This window comes from Periplaneta americana, chromosome 11 (genome assembly GCF_040183065.1).
Source record: "Periplaneta americana isolate PAMFEO1 chromosome 11, P.americana_PAMFEO1_priV1, whole genome shotgun sequence".
Lineage (NCBI taxonomy): Eukaryota > Metazoa > Arthropoda > Insecta > Blattodea > Blattidae > Periplaneta > Periplaneta americana.
In genome coordinates this window covers 121498368-121521372 of record NC_091127.1, presented here as the reverse complement: position 1 = coordinate 121521372, position 23005 = coordinate 121498368, and the positions used below count along the sequence as shown (strand labels likewise).

The 23005-nt window shown below is 35.0% G+C and overlaps 1 protein-coding gene across 1 annotated transcript in view; it reads left to right on the top strand.

The window, feature by feature from the left end:
- The window catches only part of betaCOP (coatomer subunit beta), a 42781-nt gene extending 20054 nt beyond the window's left edge, over positions 1 to 22727 (top strand). Inside the window, exons 8-19 of the mRNA XM_069839980.1 lie at positions 357 to 505; positions 2871 to 3011; positions 5298 to 5432; positions 9198 to 9337; positions 11014 to 11216; positions 13094 to 13263; positions 15359 to 15671; positions 16651 to 16812; positions 17104 to 17249; positions 20322 to 20411; positions 20505 to 20657; positions 22286 to 22727. Of these exons, the coding sequence (XP_069696081.1) occupies positions 357 to 505; positions 2871 to 3011; positions 5298 to 5432; positions 9198 to 9337; positions 11014 to 11216; positions 13094 to 13263; positions 15359 to 15671; positions 16651 to 16812; positions 17104 to 17249; positions 20322 to 20411; positions 20505 to 20657; positions 22286 to 22357 (1874 nt within the window). The 3' untranslated portion in view covers positions 22358 to 22727. The remainder of the gene's footprint in view (positions 1 to 356; positions 506 to 2870; positions 3012 to 5297; positions 5433 to 9197; positions 9338 to 11013; positions 11217 to 13093; positions 13264 to 15358; positions 15672 to 16650; positions 16813 to 17103; positions 17250 to 20321; positions 20412 to 20504; positions 20658 to 22285) is intronic.
- The last annotated feature ends 278 nt before the right edge of the window (positions 22728 to 23005 follow it).

The following is a 23005-nucleotide window of genomic DNA, read 5'->3' as shown; positions in this document are numbered from 1 at the left end:
GTTTGAATGTATTGATCACGAGTTCCATTCCCTAGGTCGGTAATATTATGTAAAATAAGCAGTATTTTTCATGCTTTGATGTTGTGGAGCCTTTACAGGAACTGCAGTTTGTATTTACTTATTGTATTTTTGTAGAAAAATAATTTAAGTAATACTTTTTATATTCGTTTTTACATACTTATTTGACTTTTTTAAAGTAACTATACTACATTATTATTGTTGCATCATTGTAATATTAATTATTGCTTCATCAGTAGTTTGGAAATAGTCATATGATAATGCCTACTATTTGTGATATTGTATTCTTTCACGAAATTCTTATGCTTTGTATAATGATATAATGTATTTCATTGCAGCAATGGAATTAGTGTCATCTCGAAACATCGAAGAAATGGTGTTGGTTTTGAAGAAAGAGGTTGCCAAGACTCACAATGTAGTAGAGCATGAAGACACTGGAAAATACCGGCAACTGTTGGTCCGGACTCTACACAGCTGTTGCATCAAGGTAACTGACAAAATCTTATCATTGTTGCAACACGTCAGAATACAGTTGGTTGTTCAATGGCACTAGAAATTAACTGACTATCATAGCCTATTTACTTTCTGCCTCCACAGTATGTGTCACTGTTGAAGCCTTTGTGTTTGTGCCTATCTTTTTTTTCATAACATTAATTTATTTGCATCTAGACAGCTTATGCTGCACAGATGTTCAGTTAGACAATGAGCATTGCTCTATTTCTTGAAATGCTTAATACGTCATCATAAGGTTCGTTCCAACAAGCTGTTCATGTATCAGTTTATGTACAAATCATGGATCGTCTTATGCGCATGCACAGGTTGGGTATCTGCTATGGAATTGATACAGAATTGGATGATGTTGGATTGCTTTTTTGGATCATCGTGTACTAAATCCAGAGATGCTATAACTGTGATCATCTTTGCTAAGAACGGGCTGCATATTATAGTTTTGCAGCTAATTTAAATTGCAGAAAATATAATTTCGATAATTTTCTGTAAAAAAATAACAAAACATACAGAAGGCAAAAATTCCGCTAATTCAATGTCGTGTACTGGGGACTCTGATCTAAAAGTAGTTTTTTAAATTATTATTAATTTATGTACGTTATTTATTATACTTTTAATCAAAGTTGTATGCTGAAATTGTAATAAACTATTTCAATACCGAAATAATTTTCATTCTCTTTCTTTTTGGCGAAAATTTAAATTACATCTCTTAGTTTTATTATTCGTGTGCACTGTCACTTTCCATCTTAACCTCATTGATGTGAACAGTCGATCATGTCATTCTTCAGTATCCAGGAGGCATTGGTGAGCCTATGCACATGTGCGAGAGATGCAGTCATCAGTACATGTCTCAATCCGCCGATTACTTCTGACCATTCTGAACCCGTGTCAAAAGTTTGTTGGAACGCCGACTGCTGTACATGTTTCCAGTTCAGAACTAGTTTGGAGTGTGTTGGAATGCTTTTTCTGTATTGTGTATGCTCACAATAGTTACAGATGGTTCCTGACTTTTGTTGGAACGAACCTATATCTTCCACATACCCAACTTATTTTTTTTGTGTTATGAATTCTTTTAGATTAGCTTATAAAGTTTCACCATAAACTTGTTTCTTTAATTCTGTTTTTGTCGGTTGGTTCACTTTTACTGTAACACTTTTTTTTTTTGTGTTAGCTGATCTGCTTATTCAGTTCCCATTGCCATACATGCAGATATTCATTGTAAAGTAATTTAATTTAATTTTGTTTTCAGTGTTGTAATACATTTCTTTTATCAGTAATTGTGTTAGAGTTAATAACACGATCTGTAATCCATCAGATCTTCAGAGAATAAGACATGTAGTATAAATCCCTCATTAAACATTTTACACAGTAAATATTGAGTTGTTACATTGTCCGTGGTGGTCGATTGATATCATATTTGTCATTTGTTTGTGGATTCAAACTTTATGAAAGATGATATATTTTTAAGGACTACATAAAGGAAGTAAAAGCTGATCATTTTACCTTCATCAAACTTTTTTTTTAATGCCAGGCACTTGAGACATTCATCCGAGTGTTCCCATCTAGTGGGCGCCTTGACAAAGCTTGTAGTTCTTCGAGCCACTGAAGGTGTTGTCCTTGTTACACCATATGAGGCGAACTGCATAATATCATATTATGATTATAAATGATTATGAAGCAATTATATAATGCTGGTAGGGAAATGGGAGTACATAGCAAAAACCTACCACCAAATACCGTCTTTGTCCACCACAAATTCCATTTGGACCTGTCAGAATTCAAACCCAGGTTACCAGCATCGAAAGCTGATACTCTAGCCATTGGGCTAATGAAACATTTGTAGTAAAGATTTTAGCTGAAATGTTGAAAATAGTTCTAGTCACCTTTTGAACAAATGACTCATATAGGAAGGTCTATACTACTTCTTGGTTTAAAAAGTACATTTCTGAAGTATTCTCCCCTTGCTGGTAAATATTTAATAAGTTTTTTTTGGAAAGAAGTTTCAATATTTACGAGAAGGAACTGCTATGGTACATGCATTAAAACATACAGTTAGCTAAATGACTAGAGAATGACTTTCCATCCTGGAGACGCAGGTTCAAATCCCAGGACGCTCAAGTGAGCTTTGTAGGCAACAAAGACGGAGTTGTAATATAAATTCAACAATTCTGCATCAATTGTTACTATTCTCTGTTGAAATTTCAGCCTTACAAGGTGGAACTTCAACATATCCTGTGGCATATAGTAGAGACCTCATATCTGACTAGTTACCTGAGCTGTGTGCAGTTACAGAGAAGATAAAATATGTTTTAAAATCTGATAATTGTTTTTTACTCTGTTTGCAGTTTCCAGACGTTGCAGCTACAGTTATTCCTGTTTTGATTGAGTTTCTTTCTGATACAAATGAGTTGGCTGCATCTGATGTTTTGGTGTTTGTAAGAGAAGCTATTCAAAAATTCGAAGGACTGCGTCCTCTCATAATTGAGGTACCTACACTTTTGCTTAAATTTTGTTGTCTATGTTCTATAGTTGGAAGAAATTGACATATTTTGTATATATTTTATGTGGTGTTCCATTGCTATTCACACTTGCTTTTATTTTTCCAGTATTGCAGTTAGTAAAGCCTTGACAATTTCTTGAAAGGTATAGCTTAGATCTGTCCGTAATTCATTTTGTTAAATTTAATTTTAATTCCACAAGCTGGTTTGCTGTACGTGTGTATGCAGCTATCTAGGGTAGTTCTGTAGAAGTTTTGTGTACACATGTATGCATCATGCATGATTGTATAAAACTGGCCACAGTTCGTCATCTATTGGTGATATTTTCATGCGGTTTTTCGAGTGTATTGCAGAGTGTCTGGCTGCATGGCTGTATTATGTTTAACCATTTCGAAAATAGAAGTAAAAGTGTGACGTCATGTAAATTTAATTTTACTAGGGGAACATTTAGCACCAAAACTTTTATAAACCGGGTTGAGTAGTTAAGTTAAAATTATCTGAATCCAGTGGTTTTAAACTTCATGCATAAAGTATTGAATTAAGGCTATATTACACTTTATTCACTGCTATGTTCTTAAAATGCATACTAATGAAAAGGCAGTAGTTTGAATATGATTTTCATATCCTACCCATATAATATAGAAGCAGAAAGAAACAGGTTGCTAAATTTAAATACTAACAATATTACATTTTTCTTCCATTAACAATTACATCATAGAATTTGTCTTTCTTTATAATTCTTAGTTTAAGAAAGATAAATGTCAGTAATATAATGCTGTAAATGTTAAAAATAACGTATACAAAGTATTTTTCTATTGATAAATGCAGTTACATGCGCAATCAATTGCATGTAAAATCGTTGACCATGATACAGTAAAACTTCTATTGTCTGTGGTAATGAAGGGGGTAGGCTGAACAGTTAATTGAAAAAATCGGGTAATCCGTACCATTAAATATTTTCGTAAATTTAATGAATAATGGTTACACTTCCATAATTTCCTCTACAGTCTTGTATTCAACACGCTAGATAGTGAATCAGAAATTCACTGTTTAAAGTTTGGTTGTTAACAATGAGTTTTTAAGGGGCAAGGAACTTGTTGTAATGGCTGTCAGTGGAAAGATAGGAATAGTGGAGGTCTTGTGTTATAGATTTACATAGTTTATACAGTTTATTCTTCATTTTTATTAAATTGCACACAATTTTGACTCCAATTTCGTATTCTGAGATGAGCCATAGTTTCTAGTTTCCCAAACCATTCAGTTATTAACTCTAACAGTAGACCATACTGTGTAAGGGTAAAGTTTTGTAATAAACCTCTCTAGAAAAAAATAACTTGCTAGTATAATGTACAGTACTTCATATATATTTTCTGTAGCAAAAAAAAAAAAAAAAAAAAAAAAAAAGAATGGGAAATTTAGACATTCGGATAATATGCCATTTGGTTAATAGGGAGATGGATAATTGGAGTATAATTTCCAGACAATATTGGTTTTTGAATTTTTTCGAGAATATCATATATAACATGCATTTTGCTTACAAATCCATGTTTTAGTGACGAGTCCATTATTATAGTAGGATAGTAGGTTATATTCTCTTTTGGTTCTTTCCATTTTTTATTTCCTCAATATCCTGTTAGTGGGGTGTTGTACTTAATCACAAGATTCATAATCTAATCTGCAAGGACATTTTCCTACATTTTTCTCCTTTATTCATTCAGCATCATGGTTTGAACTTCATTGTTTCAGTTCAGTTTCCATTTTCATTATACAGGGAGTTTCCGAGGTGGTGTTACAAACTTTCAGGGATGATGGCAAAGAGCACATGTATCAATTTGAAATAAGGAACCATGGTACGGAAATGACTGAGTCGGAAGTTATAAGCAAAAATAGTTGTGTGGAAATGGAAATGTAATTTGGCACCACGTGCCCTCCTTCCCTTAACTTTTGGAACAGTCTTGGAAAAATTATATGGGCCGGATGTCTCCTATGTGGATGCTTGGCCCGATATAATCTGTGAGCTTGTCTACTGTTCCCATTGTCTCATCCGTATTCGAAAATCAGGTCTGCTTATTCCGCTCTCGTGTACTCCTCCATTTCACTATAACTGATCGGCTGTACAACTTGCAGTGTCCTACATGTTATGTCGTAAATTCTGCAAGATTTATACTAAATGGTTGGTTTGATATTTGTGTTTGCTTTTTAAAGTTCATAGTTGCATTGTTTATCATGTTAAGTTTATCATATAACCGGTTATGTTACAATGCTTGTTTACAGAGACTTTTAGACGCATTCCCGACAGTTAAATCAGTGAAAGTTCATCGTGCAGCTCTGTGGATTCTTGGGGAGTATGCCACTAGCCCTGATGACATCCAAGCTGTGATGAGCCAAGTGCGCCAGACTCTTGGGGAGGTAATTATTATTGCTTTAATTTAAAATACGTATACATGTGATATAATTTTCATTAACTTTGATGTATTACAATTCTAGCATAACAAAATTGCGTGAGAGACAAGTGAAACCATTATAATAAAATTTCCGTACATGAAATCAAATAAATAATAAAATTCATGTTTTTTTTTGATAGGTTTTTGCACCAAGTTATAGATGAAATTACAGTCAACATTTTGCAACTACATACTGTCTCTATGATGGAGAGCAGTGTCAGATTCTTTACTAAGAGCTATTCTTTAGAACTCCACAAGTCGATTTCTAGAGACTACTTCTTGATGTAGGCCTATAAATGATCAGCTTTTATTTTGCCAACTAGAGCTGATAATGGAGTCAATATACAGGGTGTTTAAAAATACGGGGCATAATTTCAGGTATGTATTTCCCACATGTAGACAATCAAAATAGTTCATTCCAACATGTGTCCGGAAATGCTTTATTTCCGAGTTATGGCCTTCACAACATTGAAATTCACCGGAACGTTTTTCTTTCCGCAGGTCGTTGCCGTCAAAGGAGACATTAAGAGGGCACTCTGACAGTTCATTCCGAGGCGAAGGTTACATTCAGTGTTGTGTAGGCGTTAGACTGTGCGACATGTATTCAAATCAAGAGCTGGCAGAGATACACTTCATGTACAGTAAGGCGGACGGCAATGCTGCGCTGGCTCGTCGTTTGTACCAGGAGAGGTACCCACAGCGACAATGTCCAGATCGGAAGACATTTGTACGTCTCCATTACCGTCTGTGCGAGTATGGAAAATTTAACTCTCCTGGTTTGGGAAGGGGATGACCAAGATCTACAACTCCAGAAGTACAGGAGGAGATTCTGGAGGCTGTGAACATGACTCCTTCTATCAGCACACGAAGGGTAGCATTGCAAGTCAATGTTCCTCATACGACTGTCTGGAGACTGTTGAAAGAGTAGCCTATCAATTGTGTCCTTATCATTTGCAACGTGTACAGGCCCTGTCACCAGCAGATTACCCTGCACGAGTTGTTCTGTCAGTGGTTCTTGCAGCAGTGTGGTGTAAATCCGAACTTTCCTGCCTTAGTATTATTTACAGATGAAGCACAGTTCACACGAGATGGCATAACAAATTTCCACAATCAGCATGTATGGGCGTATGAAAACCCACGTGCAACTGTTCCATCTCATCACCAGGTGCGGTTCTCCCTCAACATGTGGGCCGGTATCATTGGTGATCGATTAGTTGGACCCCATGTACTTGTAAACAGACTTACAGGGCAGGCGTACACAAACTTCCTGGAAAACACCATACCTCATGTTTTGGAAGACACTCCACTGATCAATCGTCAACACATTCACTTCTTGCATGATGGCGCTCCTGCACACTTCAGTCGTACGGCTCGCCGGTACTTGGATCGAAGGTTTCCTGGTCGATGGATAGGTAGAGGTGGCCCAATTGCTTGGCCTCCACGCTCACCTGATCTGAACCCTCTCGATTACTACTTGTGGGGCCATTTAAAATCATTAGTTTATTCGTCTCCGGTGCCTGATTTGGAATCCCTTCAGAATCGAATTGTGGCATGTTCAGAGGACATATGCAATACTCCTGGAGTTTGGGATCGTGTTCGCAGGTCAATGAGACATCGATGTGAGGTTTGTATTCAAACAGGAGGTGGACATTTTGAACATCTTCTGTAATGACAACGACCTGCGGAAAGAAAAACGTTCGGGTGAATTTCAATGTTGTGAAGGCCATAACTCGGAAATGAAGCATTTCCGGACACATGTTGTAATGAACTATTTTGATTGTCTACATGTGGGAAATACATACCTGAAATTATGCCCCGTATTTTTGAAACGCTCTGTATAGTAGAGGTCTGCACAGTCCGAAATTCTTAGGCCCGGCCTGGCCTGATCTGAACCAGACCCGACCTGAAACCCTATATTAGTTTATAATTATCACCAGAGCCCTAGCGAATAAAGCAGAGGCCAAGGGCCACAGAGGTCAAGAACAACTGTGAGAGATTATCACTCCAGTAGGAACATGAGAAAGAATAATCTCCCAGTCTCCCAGGTAAAACATAATCAATGCTCTGTGTCTGTGACAGAGTAGAGACGAGAAAAATACCTTTACGAAATACGAAGTCGAACTAAAACTTGTGGTACCAACAGTTTATTGTTCTGGAAGAATGGTTATTAGAAGAGAAACATTCGCTCCAGCGCCGGGGATCGAACCTGGGTCCCTGGTTCTATGCACCAAGTGCTCTAACCACTGAGCTATGCCGAACCTCAATCCACAGCACCGGATCGAATCCCCCTCCTCTAGTGTTTTTCCCTTTGTGGCCTTACTCCGTGATCGACATATAATATGTTGATATATATTAAGTCAACTGCCATTATACAAGGAGCCCACTCAATTGTGTGATTTGGTGGCCAAGATTCCACAGTATTATGCACTGTTGGGTGAAGAATCTACGTAAACATTAATTTTTAGTCCTACAGAATTTATCTGTTATGGTAACAATGATTATTAGAGGAGAAAAATTCGCTCCGGCACCAGGGATCGAACCTGGGTCCTTGGTTCTACATACCAAGCACTCTAACCACTGAGCTATGTCAAAGCTCAATCCACAGCACTGGATCGAACCGTTGTTACCATCACAGATAAATTCTGTAGGACTAAAAATTAATGTTTACGTAGATTCTTCGCCCAACAGTGCATATTACTGTGGAATCCCGGCCACCAAGTCACTCAATTGAGTGGGCTCCTTGTATAATGGCAGTTGACTTAATATATGTTAATATGTTATATGTCGAACATGGAGTAAGACCACAAAGGGAAAAACACTAAAGGAGGGGGATTCAATCCGGTCCTGTGGATTGAGCTTCGGTTAGCTTAGTGGTTAGAGCACTTGGTACATAGAACCAAGGACATGTCAGAGCGAATTTTTCTCCTCCAATAACCATTGTTACCATAACAGATAAATTCTGTAGGACTAAAAATTAATGTTTACGAAGGTTCTGGAAGGATGTTGGGTGAACATCTAATCATGTATGCAATGAAATCTTCGTGTTATTTATTTAATCAGTTTATAAGTCGCAGAGAAAAAAAGATTTGCGTTTCTTTAAGACCTGAAGTCAGCCCGAACCCGACAAGAGTAAGTAAATTTCAACCCGAGCCCAGACCACAGACCAGGCCTAGCCCATGCGCCTGACCTGAGCCTATGCAGAGCTGTAATATATAGCTGGCTCTGAAATGTTTATTGTTATTAGGTGCATTCAACCCATTTTATATCTTGTCTCCGAGTATAGACCACTAAAGTTTGTTGTAGCTTTTGTAGTTTTTTTAGTTTTTTTTTACATACTAAAAGTTGGTGTCTGTCCATTCCTAATCATTGTTGTGTACATAAAGCACATTCTTCTGATTCATAAATCCCATTTCTATGTACGTGTGTTGCAAGAAAGGTAGTATTCATTGCAAGTCGTCCTCAGTGGTTGAAGTTCGCGAATTTAAACCTAGACAACAAAACAGGTTTTAAGCATGAATCTTAAACATTATCTTCGCAAAGGAAGTGGAACTGGGAGTACCAAACATAGCATATAAAAGAACCAGTTATTCCTCAACCACATCAATATTAAACTTTGTCAGTCCTCTTTCCAACCTCAAAAATTGAATTCTGCTCTGAAAAACAATAATATTCGTTAAAATAATAGTGTTGAATTTCTGCGAACTCTTATATTGATGAAATAACCAATTAGATTCCACTGGTGGATGATGAGGTGCGTCGTGCAACAGGGGAGAAAGTGGAAGAGGACACAACACAGCAACAAGTTCCAGTGCAGAAGTTGGTTACTTCAGATGGCACTTACGCAACCCAGTCAGCATTCAACACTGCCAGGTACATTTGACAAATTTCACTTTGTTAAACAGATTAAAGTATTGTCATTGACACACATAAATATGTATTGCTTTAGTCAAGACATCTTATATTTACATACAATACCAGTCGTCTCATTTATAGAACATTACCCAGATTGGTGTAGATTATATTCAGGGCTGTCTTTCAATTAGGGCTGATGGGAGTGTAGCCCAGAAGTGCTCTAGTAGTGGTAGAAAACATATTAACAGGAAAAATGTTACAACAAAAACAGGATTAAGATAATTATGTTACAATGAATGGAAAAACAACTAAAATGTACAAGAGCGTGTGTTCTTGTAAGGGAATTTGGAGTTGTGGGTAATCAATTATGTGAGCTCCAAGTTGGTAGGCCACATGTCTCACTTCGTGTATCACCATTCCATTGAAGGAATCCAGGAAAAAATTATGAGGGGGAAAAACCGAAAGATAGTTGTAACCTTAAGACACCACATTAAAAGGGGTAGGAGAAGTCGTGAAGCACTATCTGAAAATAATTTAGCAGTAGGGTAGAACAGGATTACCTAAGATGATACGAAAGAACTTGCAAATCTTACTATATAAGTCGTCACCATTAAGAGTAGTCACCAGCTCATCACACAAGGTATTGGAATGTGTACTACAATATTGAGAAGACTTTGAATTACGAAATATTGTTTATTAGGAAGTCATATTATTATCCTACCCCATTATCTCCTGGCCTAGTTACCTCATAAGTGGTGCCTTCTTGGTATCACTTGTGAGTAGACAGGGCAGTTGACTAAACAACAAATTATAATAATGGATTTTTTGTACTATTTCAGAGATGTAAGATATTCGTAGCAATGAGCCAATACGCTTATTATTATTATTATTATTATTATTATTATTATTATTATTATTATTATTATTATTATTATTATTATTATTATTATTATTATTATTATTATTATTATTATTATTATTTAAAATCTGAGGCTTCATTGTTAGTCTTGACATTTAATATCGCTGTCACTACTGCTATCACCTCCAATAACGGATTATTAGAAAGAGGTTCGGAATTGCTATTGTGTTATTCGAGAATTTTTTTTTTATATTTTGTTCTACTTCTTTCATTTCTGGTGATTTGTATTTAATAGCACACATGGCTATATCCTTAAAACATGCTCTTTCCAATTGAACCCTATACAGTAGAATTCCTCGTATCTGGCAACTGTGGGACAAAGCCAGTGCCGGATAACTGATTTTACTGGATAATTGGAAAATAGGTTTATAGGTTATAGAAAGATACACTGTACTGCACAAACATTTTTTCTATGTTTAAATTTAGTAATTTTCATATATGTAGATATTTAAAAATAAAGTTTTGAAATACTGTATTATAAAAATTAAACATCTAAGTGAAATTTGTTTTTTTAAATCCTGTGTTTGTAATTTCCTAATCTTGCTAGTAATTGATGGTAGAAACTCCATTTTGGTCGTTTCAGTTACGTAATCTAAAATGTTTTATTGTTAATGTTATATCTTTGAGCCAAAAGTCAAAAAGAAGATTGCCATTAGTTTATAACACTTGTAATTACTTTTCTTAAGATTTAAAATTTTCAATATGTGACAAATTTGTGACGTTAGTTGCAGTGATGGTAAAAGTAATCATTAATAATAAAAATGGTTCCTTTCAGTATTTCTAAGAAAGGGGAAGCCCGACCTCCTCTCCGTCAGTACATGATGGATGGCGACTTCTTCATTGGTGCTGCTCTGGGCACGACTTTGGCCAAGCTTGCTCTGCGCTACATGTCACTGACAACAGACCACAAGAAGCAAAATCGCTTCTGTGCTGAATCTATGCTTATCATGGCATCTATTGTACATCTTGGCAAATCAGGTACAGACATTTGAACAAACTGAAGTTTAGTGAAAGTTTGCTAATCCCTTATTTAATAAAAAAATGCGTCCTTGTGTTAGCTCTTGTTCATTCGTGAGCACATAACACTGTTAACTCAAGTCTGTGTCTTCCACAAGTTTTAATGATCCTGTAGAATTCTTTCAGAACTTTGTCAACAGTACTGGTATCTGATTCAAGTATCAGAGACTACTGCAGTCTCATAGAACTGCATTGGCGTCTGTTCTCGTAAAATAATAAACTTGGGCAAGGAAATGACCATTGATACTGGTAATTTTGTGTAGATTCTTTACATTCAGTGACAGGTTTATTTTGTACATTGTAAATCTACAACATAGACCTTGTGAATTTATTTTCCTATCAAAAAAAGCCGTGTTAAGATTTGTATTTTTCTTAAAAATTCGTTTTCCTTGATTTATTAATATTAATATTTATGAAAACAAACTGTAAATTTAGAGTTTTTGCCTCAAAAAATACGAATAGAAGTGTTATCTACTGAACACGTCTTTCCTGCAGAGTAATGTAATCAAGTGTTCAACAATGAGAGATAAAATATCGTCGGAATTATCAGTTAGTGCAGGAAACTAGCAAACCAAAATCATATTCAAATTGTGTACATAAATGGCCAGTGCCCTCATTTGAGGACAGGTATTTTTGCCAGCATTTTTCTCGTATGTCATTGCAAATAACAGCTTGAAAAGAAACTGGTAATTTCAGAAAACCTTTCTTAAAACAATAATTTGGGTATAACTTTTACTACAACCTATAGTCTGTGAAAATTTAATTTTTAGTATAGCACTGCAAAAGAGGATGGTTTGCAGTATTTCTTTTGTTAGTTAATCTTGATTATTTAAGTTTTATAGAGTAAAAATTTGCATATCATTGCATAGATATTCACAGATTGATCTCATACAATATTTCGATCAAACAAATCCAAATGTTGTATATATAAATTTTTTAATTCGCTGTCCTCATATGAGGACACTGGCCGTTAATGGGTTAATGTTTTATTCTTATTGATTACTAATGCTCCTCCTTTTCCAATCTTGCATATCAGTAATGATGGACCAGTATTGTATCCTTAAGTACTTTATGCTCGACCATGCCGAAATGTAGTAATTATACACCTGGTAGCAGTCCTTTAATGCATGTCATTAAAGTACACCTACTCATTAAAGTACAGGTGTTCAGCCAATGACAACTCAGCTTACAGGTGTTCAGCCAATGACAAGTCAGCTTTGTACTGTTATAAAACCGCAAGTATCGATTATTCTCAGATATGCAATCGAAAGAGAATTAGCTAAAAGTCACGGAGGCTGGAAATCCAATACTGTCGCAGAAGGTTATGTTCTGTTACTATAATAATTAGCGTTAATTGTAAATAATATTCAAATAAATTCAATTCATCTCGTTTTCAATGTCGAATTCAATAATCAAGGTTATATCAAGTTTAACGGGATTACATCTAGGTCAGTGACATTATTGTTCCTCGGAAAAAATCAATACTTTCGTGTCTGCGCACATCTCACAATTCACGACCTAGAACAAGGTCACTTACGATCTTGTCAGATACAAATAAAACGTATACATCTGAATAATTTCAAGTTACAAATATGATCGAGCATAAAAAGTCGTATGAAACTCGCCTATAATGCTAATTAAGAAGCTCGTATGAAAATTATGAAACTCACTTGCTCTCGTTTCATAAACACCCATACTCGCTTCTTAATTACTATCATTATAGGCTCGTTGCGTAATGTACTATTTTCCCAGCAGGATTAATTTGTGTCTATGATCTGTATTAATTTAATCTATATTATAATTTTGTTATTAATTGGATATTTTTCGTAATCTTGTAGGGTTAGCAGTCAAGAATATGACAAATGACGACGCTGACCGTCTGTACCTGTGTCTTCGAGTGTTGTCTGATAAATCACCAATCATTGTGAACATTTTCAATGAGAACTGCCGACGTGCACTCTCTATAATGCTTGCTGCCAAAGCAGAAGAAGAAGCATCTTCACAGAAGGTAACTGAATTCAACAAGTCATTGTTATAATCAGTCTTCACTGAAGGTTTTAACAGGTGGAAATACTAACTTCAATTCTAAACATTGCAAATATGATGGAATAACTGCATCTCTGTGATTCGAACCCTAGAGCTTTGTTATTTTTTTTTTTAAGGTAAGAGGCTGTTCTAATTCTATTTTTTCTTGGGTTGTCCTGAACCTGTATAGATTTTGAATGCACGAAGAATTTTGCCATGATAAGTTTCAGGTAGTCTAGTGACAATCTTTACAATCTCTGGCAGGCAGGTTCTACATTATTTTATGGAACAATTGCATCTCTCTAACTCGATCACTAGAGCCTTCTTAAAAACAAACAGGATGCACCTCTTGAAATGCTCCTTATATCACTATCTACGACTCTTTCTCTTCAAGAATATACTTTTGTTGAAGTTTTGGGGGTTTCAGCCTTTCATTGGAATGTAATCTCTCCAGCGTTTTGGTTCCATCATCAGGGTACAGTTTCTCAAGAGCTTGAAGATTAGCCTAATCTGTTGGTTCTTATGCTTGGTTAATCCAAATACAATGGACACTAGGTGATCAATTCAGATTTTAATGTAATAATAAAACAATTTAATTCTGAATTACATGTTGGTATACTTAGAAATGAACTAGTCAAGACAGAAACCAAATAACAATAAACAGCATTATGAACCTTGCTTCAAATACTTAGAAGAAAAATACAGCATACCTGAAAATCGCTGGGAGGTGATTGGGTTATTGTTTGGAGCACATGGATACTATTTCAAAATTTGGTGTATTTTTTTTTCCTCATAGATTTCGTATTGATACGTCTTATCTCAAGGTTATATCTACACAAATTTTAAATTCCTCTTTATTGATTGTTAATCGCCATTTGTACAGTTTGATTAATGAATAAATACATAATTCGGTTATAGGGATGGCTGCTAAAACCAAACGAAAAAAAAAGAACTTAACTAGGTATATAGAAATATTGTTTTTGTTTGTATATATACGACGAAATTAATTACGTAGCTGAAACCAAATGATATTCCTTGTTATAGGGCAGCTATCCCTTTGCGGATTTTCTCTCTCAAGGAAGAAAGAAATATGTGCAGTCAGGGACGTCGCTAGGGGGTGCGAAAGGGTGCGCAAGCACCCCATAAAAAATCGGAGCACCCCTTTCCGCACCCCAAAGGCCAATTTATTAACAAAATACTAGGCATAAGTTATTTTGAAGAACAAAAACAAACAAACGGTTTCTTGGATGTGAAAAAACTACGTTCCTTAGTGTATCGTAATGGATGTGATGAGCAATAATAATAATAATAATAATAATAATAATAATAATAATAATAATAATAATAATAATACGTAGTAATATTAATAAACAGATGTATAGTATGCGCGCAAGTTATGAGAGAACATTTTGGATTTTTTATGTACCACATTTTTACAGCTCGCACACCATTTTTAAATCTCGCACCCCATACGCACCCCCTTTGCTCTGATCCTGGCGACGTCACTGTCTGCAGTGCTTGGGAAAAGTGGCATAAGTCAGTTTCCACAAACATTTTTTAATAATTTATTGACAACTTACGGAACATCTGCTCGCTTGGGAAAAGAGACATAAGTATTTCTCCCATTACAATAATTCATACAGAAAAAAATCAAGTTGACATAAACCAGTGTGAAGACAGTTTTTTTCCTTCTCCTGTAAAATTAACATTTTTGGCTTGTGCTCCTTTTCCCGAGCACTACAGATATAACAAAAGACAAAAATAAAATTAAGATGCTTTAATTGGAAAAATATATGAAAATGTACAACATTATGCAAAAACTATTGGAGATTGACAAAGGAAAACAGCAACAGCACTTTTCAGATTAATGAATGCCTGTAATTGTCTTCATAAACATCTCAAGGAAAAGGAATGAATAAGAGGCAGCAAAGAAGAAGGCCAACATTGAGAAGTCAATATCCAATAATAGGAAAACAGCAACAACAACGAAACAATATTATTATTGCCTATTACTATAGTATTACTGTTTAACATTACTGTAACATAATTAAGTATGATAATTTGTTTGCTATTTCTAGGCCAAGGAGAAGCCTGGCTCTGTGGTGCACGCAGATGACCCTATTTCCTTCCTGCAGCTGTCATCTCGTGGTGTAGGGGATCTTGGTGGCTCTGAGAATGTATTTGAGCTGAGCCTCAACCAGGCGGTGGTTGGAGGTCGTAGAGATGGCATTGGTTCGGGAATAGGGGGAGGCACAGAGTCGATGCCAGGACTCAGCAAGCTGAACAAGGTCACGCAGCTTACTGGCTTCTCAGATCCGGTCTATGCAGAAGCTTATGTCCATGTCAATCAATATGATATTGTTCTGGATGTTCTTATCGTGAACCAGACAGGTAATGCATTAACTGAAGCTGCATGTAGTGAAATAATCTGCTTTCTGCTTCTTTCTATCTCCTCCTCTTCTTCCTTCTTATCCTCCTCCATATTCAAGGAGTAGGTGAAATATTTGTTCTTAATTCACAAATCAAGTAATTTCTTCTAAGATCTTTCAATATCTCGTTTCTCTCTTATTTCGTGAACCATCAGCAATGATATTGATTTGATATACAGTAGAACCTCTATTTAATGTTTTTCTGGGGACATGGAATAATTAACCTTAAATGAGGGTTGACGCTAAATAGGGGTTTGCTGTTATTGCTTAAAAATGTTTGAATACTTTTGCAAAACTGCAATTTATTTGCAAAAAAGATACAATAAGCAAATTATGGAAAATACTGCACAAAAAATGGAAAACTTAAGGGGAAACTGGGTGCCAATCAGTACGCCGTGCCATCTAAAATAAATACTTGCTGTTACTGTATCAGAAAAAATATAGACTCGAAAATATATTATGTTTAAATAATCTTTAATATACTTTCAAATGGAGGATATTAGTTATTTGAAGAACATTTTGGTTTTGATAGCCTATCTGGCATAAAAGTAGCGGCTAGCATCTCACCTCAGGCGCGGGTTTGATCCCCGCTTGGGCTGATTACCTTGTTGGGTTTTTTCCGATGTTTTCCCCAACCATAAGGTGAATGCTAGGTAATCTATGGCGAATCCTCGGCCTCATCATCTCGCCAAATACCATCTTGCTATCACCAGTCTCATCGACGCTAAATAACCTCGTAGTTGATACAGCATCGTTAAATAACCAACTTAAAAAAAAAATAAAAATAAACAGAAAGAATTTCATATCTTATTATTACCTCTGATACCTAAACCATAGGATTTGTAGAAGAATAGGAAACCAGAGAAAATCTCTAGATGGGATGATCAGCTTAAGTGTTATGAGTAAAGAAACTAAATCTAACACCTGTTTTTTGCATTTAGGTGATACACTACAGAACTGTACCCTTGAGCTGGCTACGCTGGGAGATTTAAAATTGGTTGAGAAACCTCAGCCTGTTGTTTTGGCTCCTCGAGATTTCTGCAACATCAAGGCCAATGTGAAGGTCGCCTCCACAGAGAATGGTATAATTTTTGGCAATATTGGTGAGTATAGTGACACTGCATGTCTCAAATATATCAAACTCTACTGTATTATGGCATTTTTCATGGTAAAGGAATCTCAGACTGTCATGCCCCGATGCCACCACTATCTTTACTTGTACGCATTCTAGTGCAGCTGCTACCACTATTGTCACGGTTATCAGCTTTGTCACAATTCTCCTCTTGATTCTTATCAGCATCATTATCGTCGTCATAATTTCATTTATTGTCATCACTACCTTGAGATTTCAGTAGCAAGAGTGACTGATATGAAGTAAATTACTTGTGCCTTAGTTTATGATGTGAGTGGTGCTGCCTCAGACCGCAACGTTGTGGTGCTGAATGATATCCATATTGACATCATGGACTACATTGTGCCTGCATCCTGCAATGACACGGAGTTCAGGCAGATGTGGGCCGAGTTTGAGTGGGAAAACAAGGTATGTTGTTGCCTAGTCAGTTTGTCGATTTATTTTTGGTAATATTTTAGAATTAACGTATGGATATCTCAGAACCTTAGTGATCCAAGTGCAAATTTGAAAAATTTACATTAAGGGCACTATCAAATACGAAAAATGTTTTTCTTTTAATGCTGGAATGATCCAGGTGCTAATTGAAACATCTGCCACCCAAGACCTACAAAATCCCTTTTATTCCAACGATTTCTTGAGATTTGTCAATGCATTAATGATCCAAGCATTTCTTTCCTGTTAAAGTGGCCCAAGTACACTCCAGAGATGTGGAAAAAACTGATAGAAAGCTGAGGAAAAAAATTAATTTGAAGTGAACTATTTGGAAAAAAAATTAGCTTTTCGACTTTGGATTGTGAAAGATACTCATGAAGCAAAAGAAAAATACAGCAGATATAAAAGTCATGATTTCAAATATGCGTTGGGCAACATTCGAAAAAGGGCTCTATTTTAATGGAGTCTGTAAAGACTTGTGACGTTAATACTTACCATGAAGTGGAATTGAACAACAGAAAAAATAGAGGAACATGTTTGCTAGCCCTGACCAAGTTTATTCCAAAACAAGATGAGAAATCATATCCAATAAGGTATAATTTTGTCAACAACCTACCATTTGTGCAGAGAAGAGCAGATGTAGAAGGCAACAATGCAATAACTGTGAGAGGAGATAGTAAAGATGAAAGTGACTGAAATAAAACTAATTCATTTTCTTCTGTTTGTTCACCTTACAGGACATGTTAGGTAGTAGAAAAAACAGAAATTGAGAAAAGTTTTGATTTTGTTCCTTTTGTATGAAACAAAATGTTTGCAAAAGTGTAATTATTAATTTCTTTGTATCCATTTTCCATTCAAAACATCATACGCCTATTTTATTCATAAAGGAACACGAGCTTTGTGTAAGTAACTTTCGCCTTGAAGCTTTAATGTCTAAAAGTGTTTTATTTCTTTAATGAAATAAAATTTCACATAAAATAAAGTTTCATTACATTTTTAAAATTATTATCCTAGTTAATTGTGAAATAATTTCTTGATGTAGTCAGTACAGCAATGATCCAAGTAGCAGCTTCTTTTGGAAAATAATTATTTTCTTAAAACTAAAACAAAATTTGTAATTCACACATGCACAATTAATTTAGAATATGTAAAAATAGAAATATATATGGTTTATTTAACGACGCTCACAACTGCCGAGATTATATCCGGTGTGCCGGAATTTTGTCCCGCAGGAGTTCTTTTACATGCCACTAAATCTAGTGACATAAGCCTGTCGCATTTAAGCACACTTAAATGCCATCGACCTGAGCTGGGATCGAACCCGCAACCTCGGGCACAGGCCAGCATTATACCAACTGCGCCACTCAGGGTGACTGTAATAATAGATGGCATCATAAATAAGAAATATTAAAACATTAATTGATTATAGCAACTGAAAACACATTTCCTTGTTTTTCTCAAAAGTAATAAATTGATACTTGGATCACTAAGGTTTTGAGGTATCCATATGTAGTTGTCAAGATTAGCTGTCAATTTAATCAGAGCAGTTAAAAACAATTTCATTTATTCTTACTTGCACTTCAGGATTTAGGCTTCATTCCATATCTGACCTCATCTTCTCTTTCTTAGTTTTTGTATGTTACTCTGTACAGTAACTTCCAGAACAACTTGGTATCCATCCCAGAATCAAACCCCTTTAGGGGAGAGTCGGGTAGTATCGGACATCGGGTAATATCGGACATTGAGTTTCTTTCATCTACCACACGATGATAGTACCTGATTGACATGGTTACGTTTCTGTGATGTCGCATAGAGAAACGTAACGATGTCATTCAGGTACTATCATATGGTGGTAGATGAAAGAAATGCACTGTCCGATACTACCCGACTCTCCCCTAATTCTCCACATTCAGGGTTGACAAAAGTTTTGTTTTCTCTTAAAAAATAACTCTTTAAATGAAGAGACATTGCTTAATTTTACTGTGTAGTAGATTAGATTGCATTTTGTCATTGTTGTGATGACTTGATAATCTTTCAGCCTAAAGTATGAAGTTGGAAATTTTAGAGAAAGGTTGAATAGAATTGCTGAAAGTACATCTCTGTGCTGTTGTTCCTCTTTCATGCATACAGAGTTCGCCTTCAATCTTTACTCTTTTCTAACAAGCAAACATTCTTATGGGGGCAGATAAAAAAGTTAATTTCTTTTCTTCCACCATGTTAATAATGTCAAAACAAGTGCTTATACAAATTTTGGCCACTCGAGCGCAATTAAGAGGGCTGTACAGAAAGTAAGTTTCCCTGGAGTCGTTTACAGAAAGAAAATACAATTTCATGGAAAGATTTATTGGAACAGATACAGCAATTGTTGAGCTGTTTTTCAATATATTCCCCACTGGAATTGAGACATTTGTCATACCATGGGATCAACTTTTGTATCCCTGTGTCGAAGTCTGTTGCCTGGGATCAAAACCAGTGTGTGAAAGCCGTCTGTTGATCCCATGGTATGACAAATGTCTCAGTTTCGGTGCTGAATATGTTGAAATGTGTTTCAATAAATCTTTCCATGAAGTTGTGTTTTCTGTAAACAGTCCCAATGAAACATACTTTCTGGACGTTCCTTTGTAATTGCGCTCGAGTAGCCAAAATGTGTTTAAGCGCTTATTTTGACATTATTAACATAGTGGAAAAAAAAAATTAACTTTTTTATCTGCGCTATGAGAATGTTTGCTTGTAAGTTCTTTTTTATAAGTACAGTCATAGTCAAAAATGGTAAAAAGTCTCTTCAGCTTCGAATTTCTTATAAATTTTGAAACTGGAACCAGTAAGAATTTCTGGTTTATTAGGAACTGTTGCCTCCATAACAAGACTTACATACCAGAAACCACATTATGATCGAACAACTCTGGAAGCCTAAAATCTTATAACTCCTATCTATACTTTATTAATCTTTTATCAAAAAGAATACACTTGTTATAACAAATAATAACATTACATAGTGTCATGGTTTACTGTCATATGATTATAATTTTGTTTTCATATTTTCAACAGGTTTCTGTAAATACCAACTTGACAGATCTCCATGAATATCTTCGTCATTTAATAAGCAGCACAAATATGAAATGTTTGACGCCAGAGAAGGTACGAGTTTTTAACTGAAGTGATAGATGGCTAGAACTACATAAGCATATTATCAGAAAATGATTATGCAATGTGGTATTTCTTTCCTTGCAGGCTTTGTCTGGACAATGCGGATTCATGGCTGCCAACATGTATGCTCGTTCCATCTTTGGTGAAGATGCCCTTGCCAACTTGAGCATAGAGAAGCCATTCAACAAACCAGATGCTCCTGTCACAGGACATATTCGTATTAGAGCCAAGAGCCAGGTATGTATTCGTCTTGCTTGTAATTAGATTTGTATGATTTTGACAAAAATCCTTTGTATGGCTTCCTTGGGAAGGGATGTAAAGCATGGAATCCTATATCTCAGATTCAAAGTATGTAAATAATCTGACTCTAAATTACAGTATATTATCTTGGCCTATTATCGCCTATGAAATTCCCTGCTTTATTCAAAGTACTAGCCGTACCCGTGCGTTCTGCTGCACCCGTTAGAAATAAATATAAAGTAATTACATAATTAAAATAGGACATTTGATCTAGGGAACATTCGTGTTTGATAGAAGGATAAATCGTTTAATATGTTACTTAATTTAAATTGCATCCAAATAATTAAAATGCGATCATTTTGGTCCAGAGACACTCATTTGGTGCATTCACAATTCCTTTAACATGTTTCTTAATTTTTATTACATGCAACCATAGTTTAATGAAGATTGACATCATTTAGATTTAATGTGTATATTTTATTTTACTTGTTATAGGTTTCCATTGAATTATGGTAATAACTTAATTTTAACCCTTGTTTTCTACGTATTCAGTAAATGGCGCTTGGCCCACTATGGTTCTGAACCCTTCAAATAATTTAAATTATATTATATAATATTACATATATTATATTATATTATATTATATTATATTATATCATATCATATCATATCATATCATATCATATCATATATCATATCGTATATCATATCATATCATATATCATATATCATATCATATCATATCATATCATATCAGAAGTTACTGTAATAACATTATAGCATTATGTCCATCTAGAGAAACTACACTTTCCAATGGTGAAATAATAATTAATTATACAAATCGGTTACTTTAGCTTCCGATATTACTTCATACAAACACAGAAACATTCTCTATAGGCTATCTTTCATAGCTTTCGATTGTTGCTGTCCAAGGCCCCTTATAGACGAAGTCATTTGTTTTTTAATTCATTACACGGCCTTAGATGGCAATTATTTTAATTTTAAAACTCATTTATCTCATTAAATATCAGTCCTATCAAAATTTTTCAAGGAATAAAACTTATCGCAAATTATTTTAAAAGAAACTTTTGTTATGTAACATTTTTCACAAAAATCAATAATAAGCGAGATATTTCGATTTATTTAATTCAGGCCCCCTTATAACCCCCCTTTTAAATAATGTATTTTGAATGCCATATAGCCTAAAATCTAAGTTACAACGAACTTAATTTATATTCCAATTTTCATCGAAATCTGTTCAGCCATTATCATGTGAAAAGGTAACAAACATACAGACAGACAGACATACAAACAAAAATTTCAAAAAAGCGATTTTCGGTTTCAGGGTGGTTAATTATATATGTTAGGACCAATTATTTTTGGAAAATCGAAAATTACTAGAAAAATTTCGGCTACAGATTTATTATTAGTATAGATGAAAACAAAAATCAGGTAAGAAGGTAATGATGCTGATGCTTCTGCCAGAGATGTGGAGTGAGTACACCAAGCTAACTTGACTCTCAACCCTTATTTCCCATCCCTGATTTAGGTTGACAGAGCAAAATTTTGGAATATCTGATTGTCTTAAATGTAATATTTACTAATATAATTTATTTTATTTTTAGGGAATGGCGCTCAGTCTTGGTGACAAAATCAATATGACGCAGAAGGGTCCCCAGAAGACTGGTGGGGCATGAATTTTTAATACGCAGTACGATTTTTTTGCAGTATGAATTTTTATAGATTGTAAAAAAAAATGGAACTTTTGTGTTCTGAAAAGATTTTTTCTCACATTTCTTTATATACATATTATAATATATTATTTGTGGTATAGAATATTACTTAAATTGCACACATTCCCAATTAAAAAAGTCTCTGTCTCTGTCTTTTCCTCTATTCTGTTTCGAGTTTGTGCATCAGTCACCTTCTTTAAACCTTCCATAAAAGTTTGATCGACAGAAAAATAAATCATGACATGTAAAAATAGAGTGCTGAGATAAAGCAGTTATACACTGTACTGCATACCATTTGTAATGTGTCAAATAAATTATAAAGTGCTCACCTCCAGTGCATTATTATAATATTTTCTTGTTAGCTACCTTATTACATTTTTTCCCCGGTGATAACACTAGTAGAACGACATAAATCTCCTACCTAAAAGGATGGCAATAAGTTAAAATGACTCAAAGTGTTTAAGTTGAATGTTGAAGGCTTCTTAACCCAAAAATGTATTTGCCTTTTATGTCACAATTATGAATGATTTCGACGATCATATTTATGATGATGATGATAGTAATAATAATAATAATAATAATAATAATAATAATAATAATAATAATAATAAT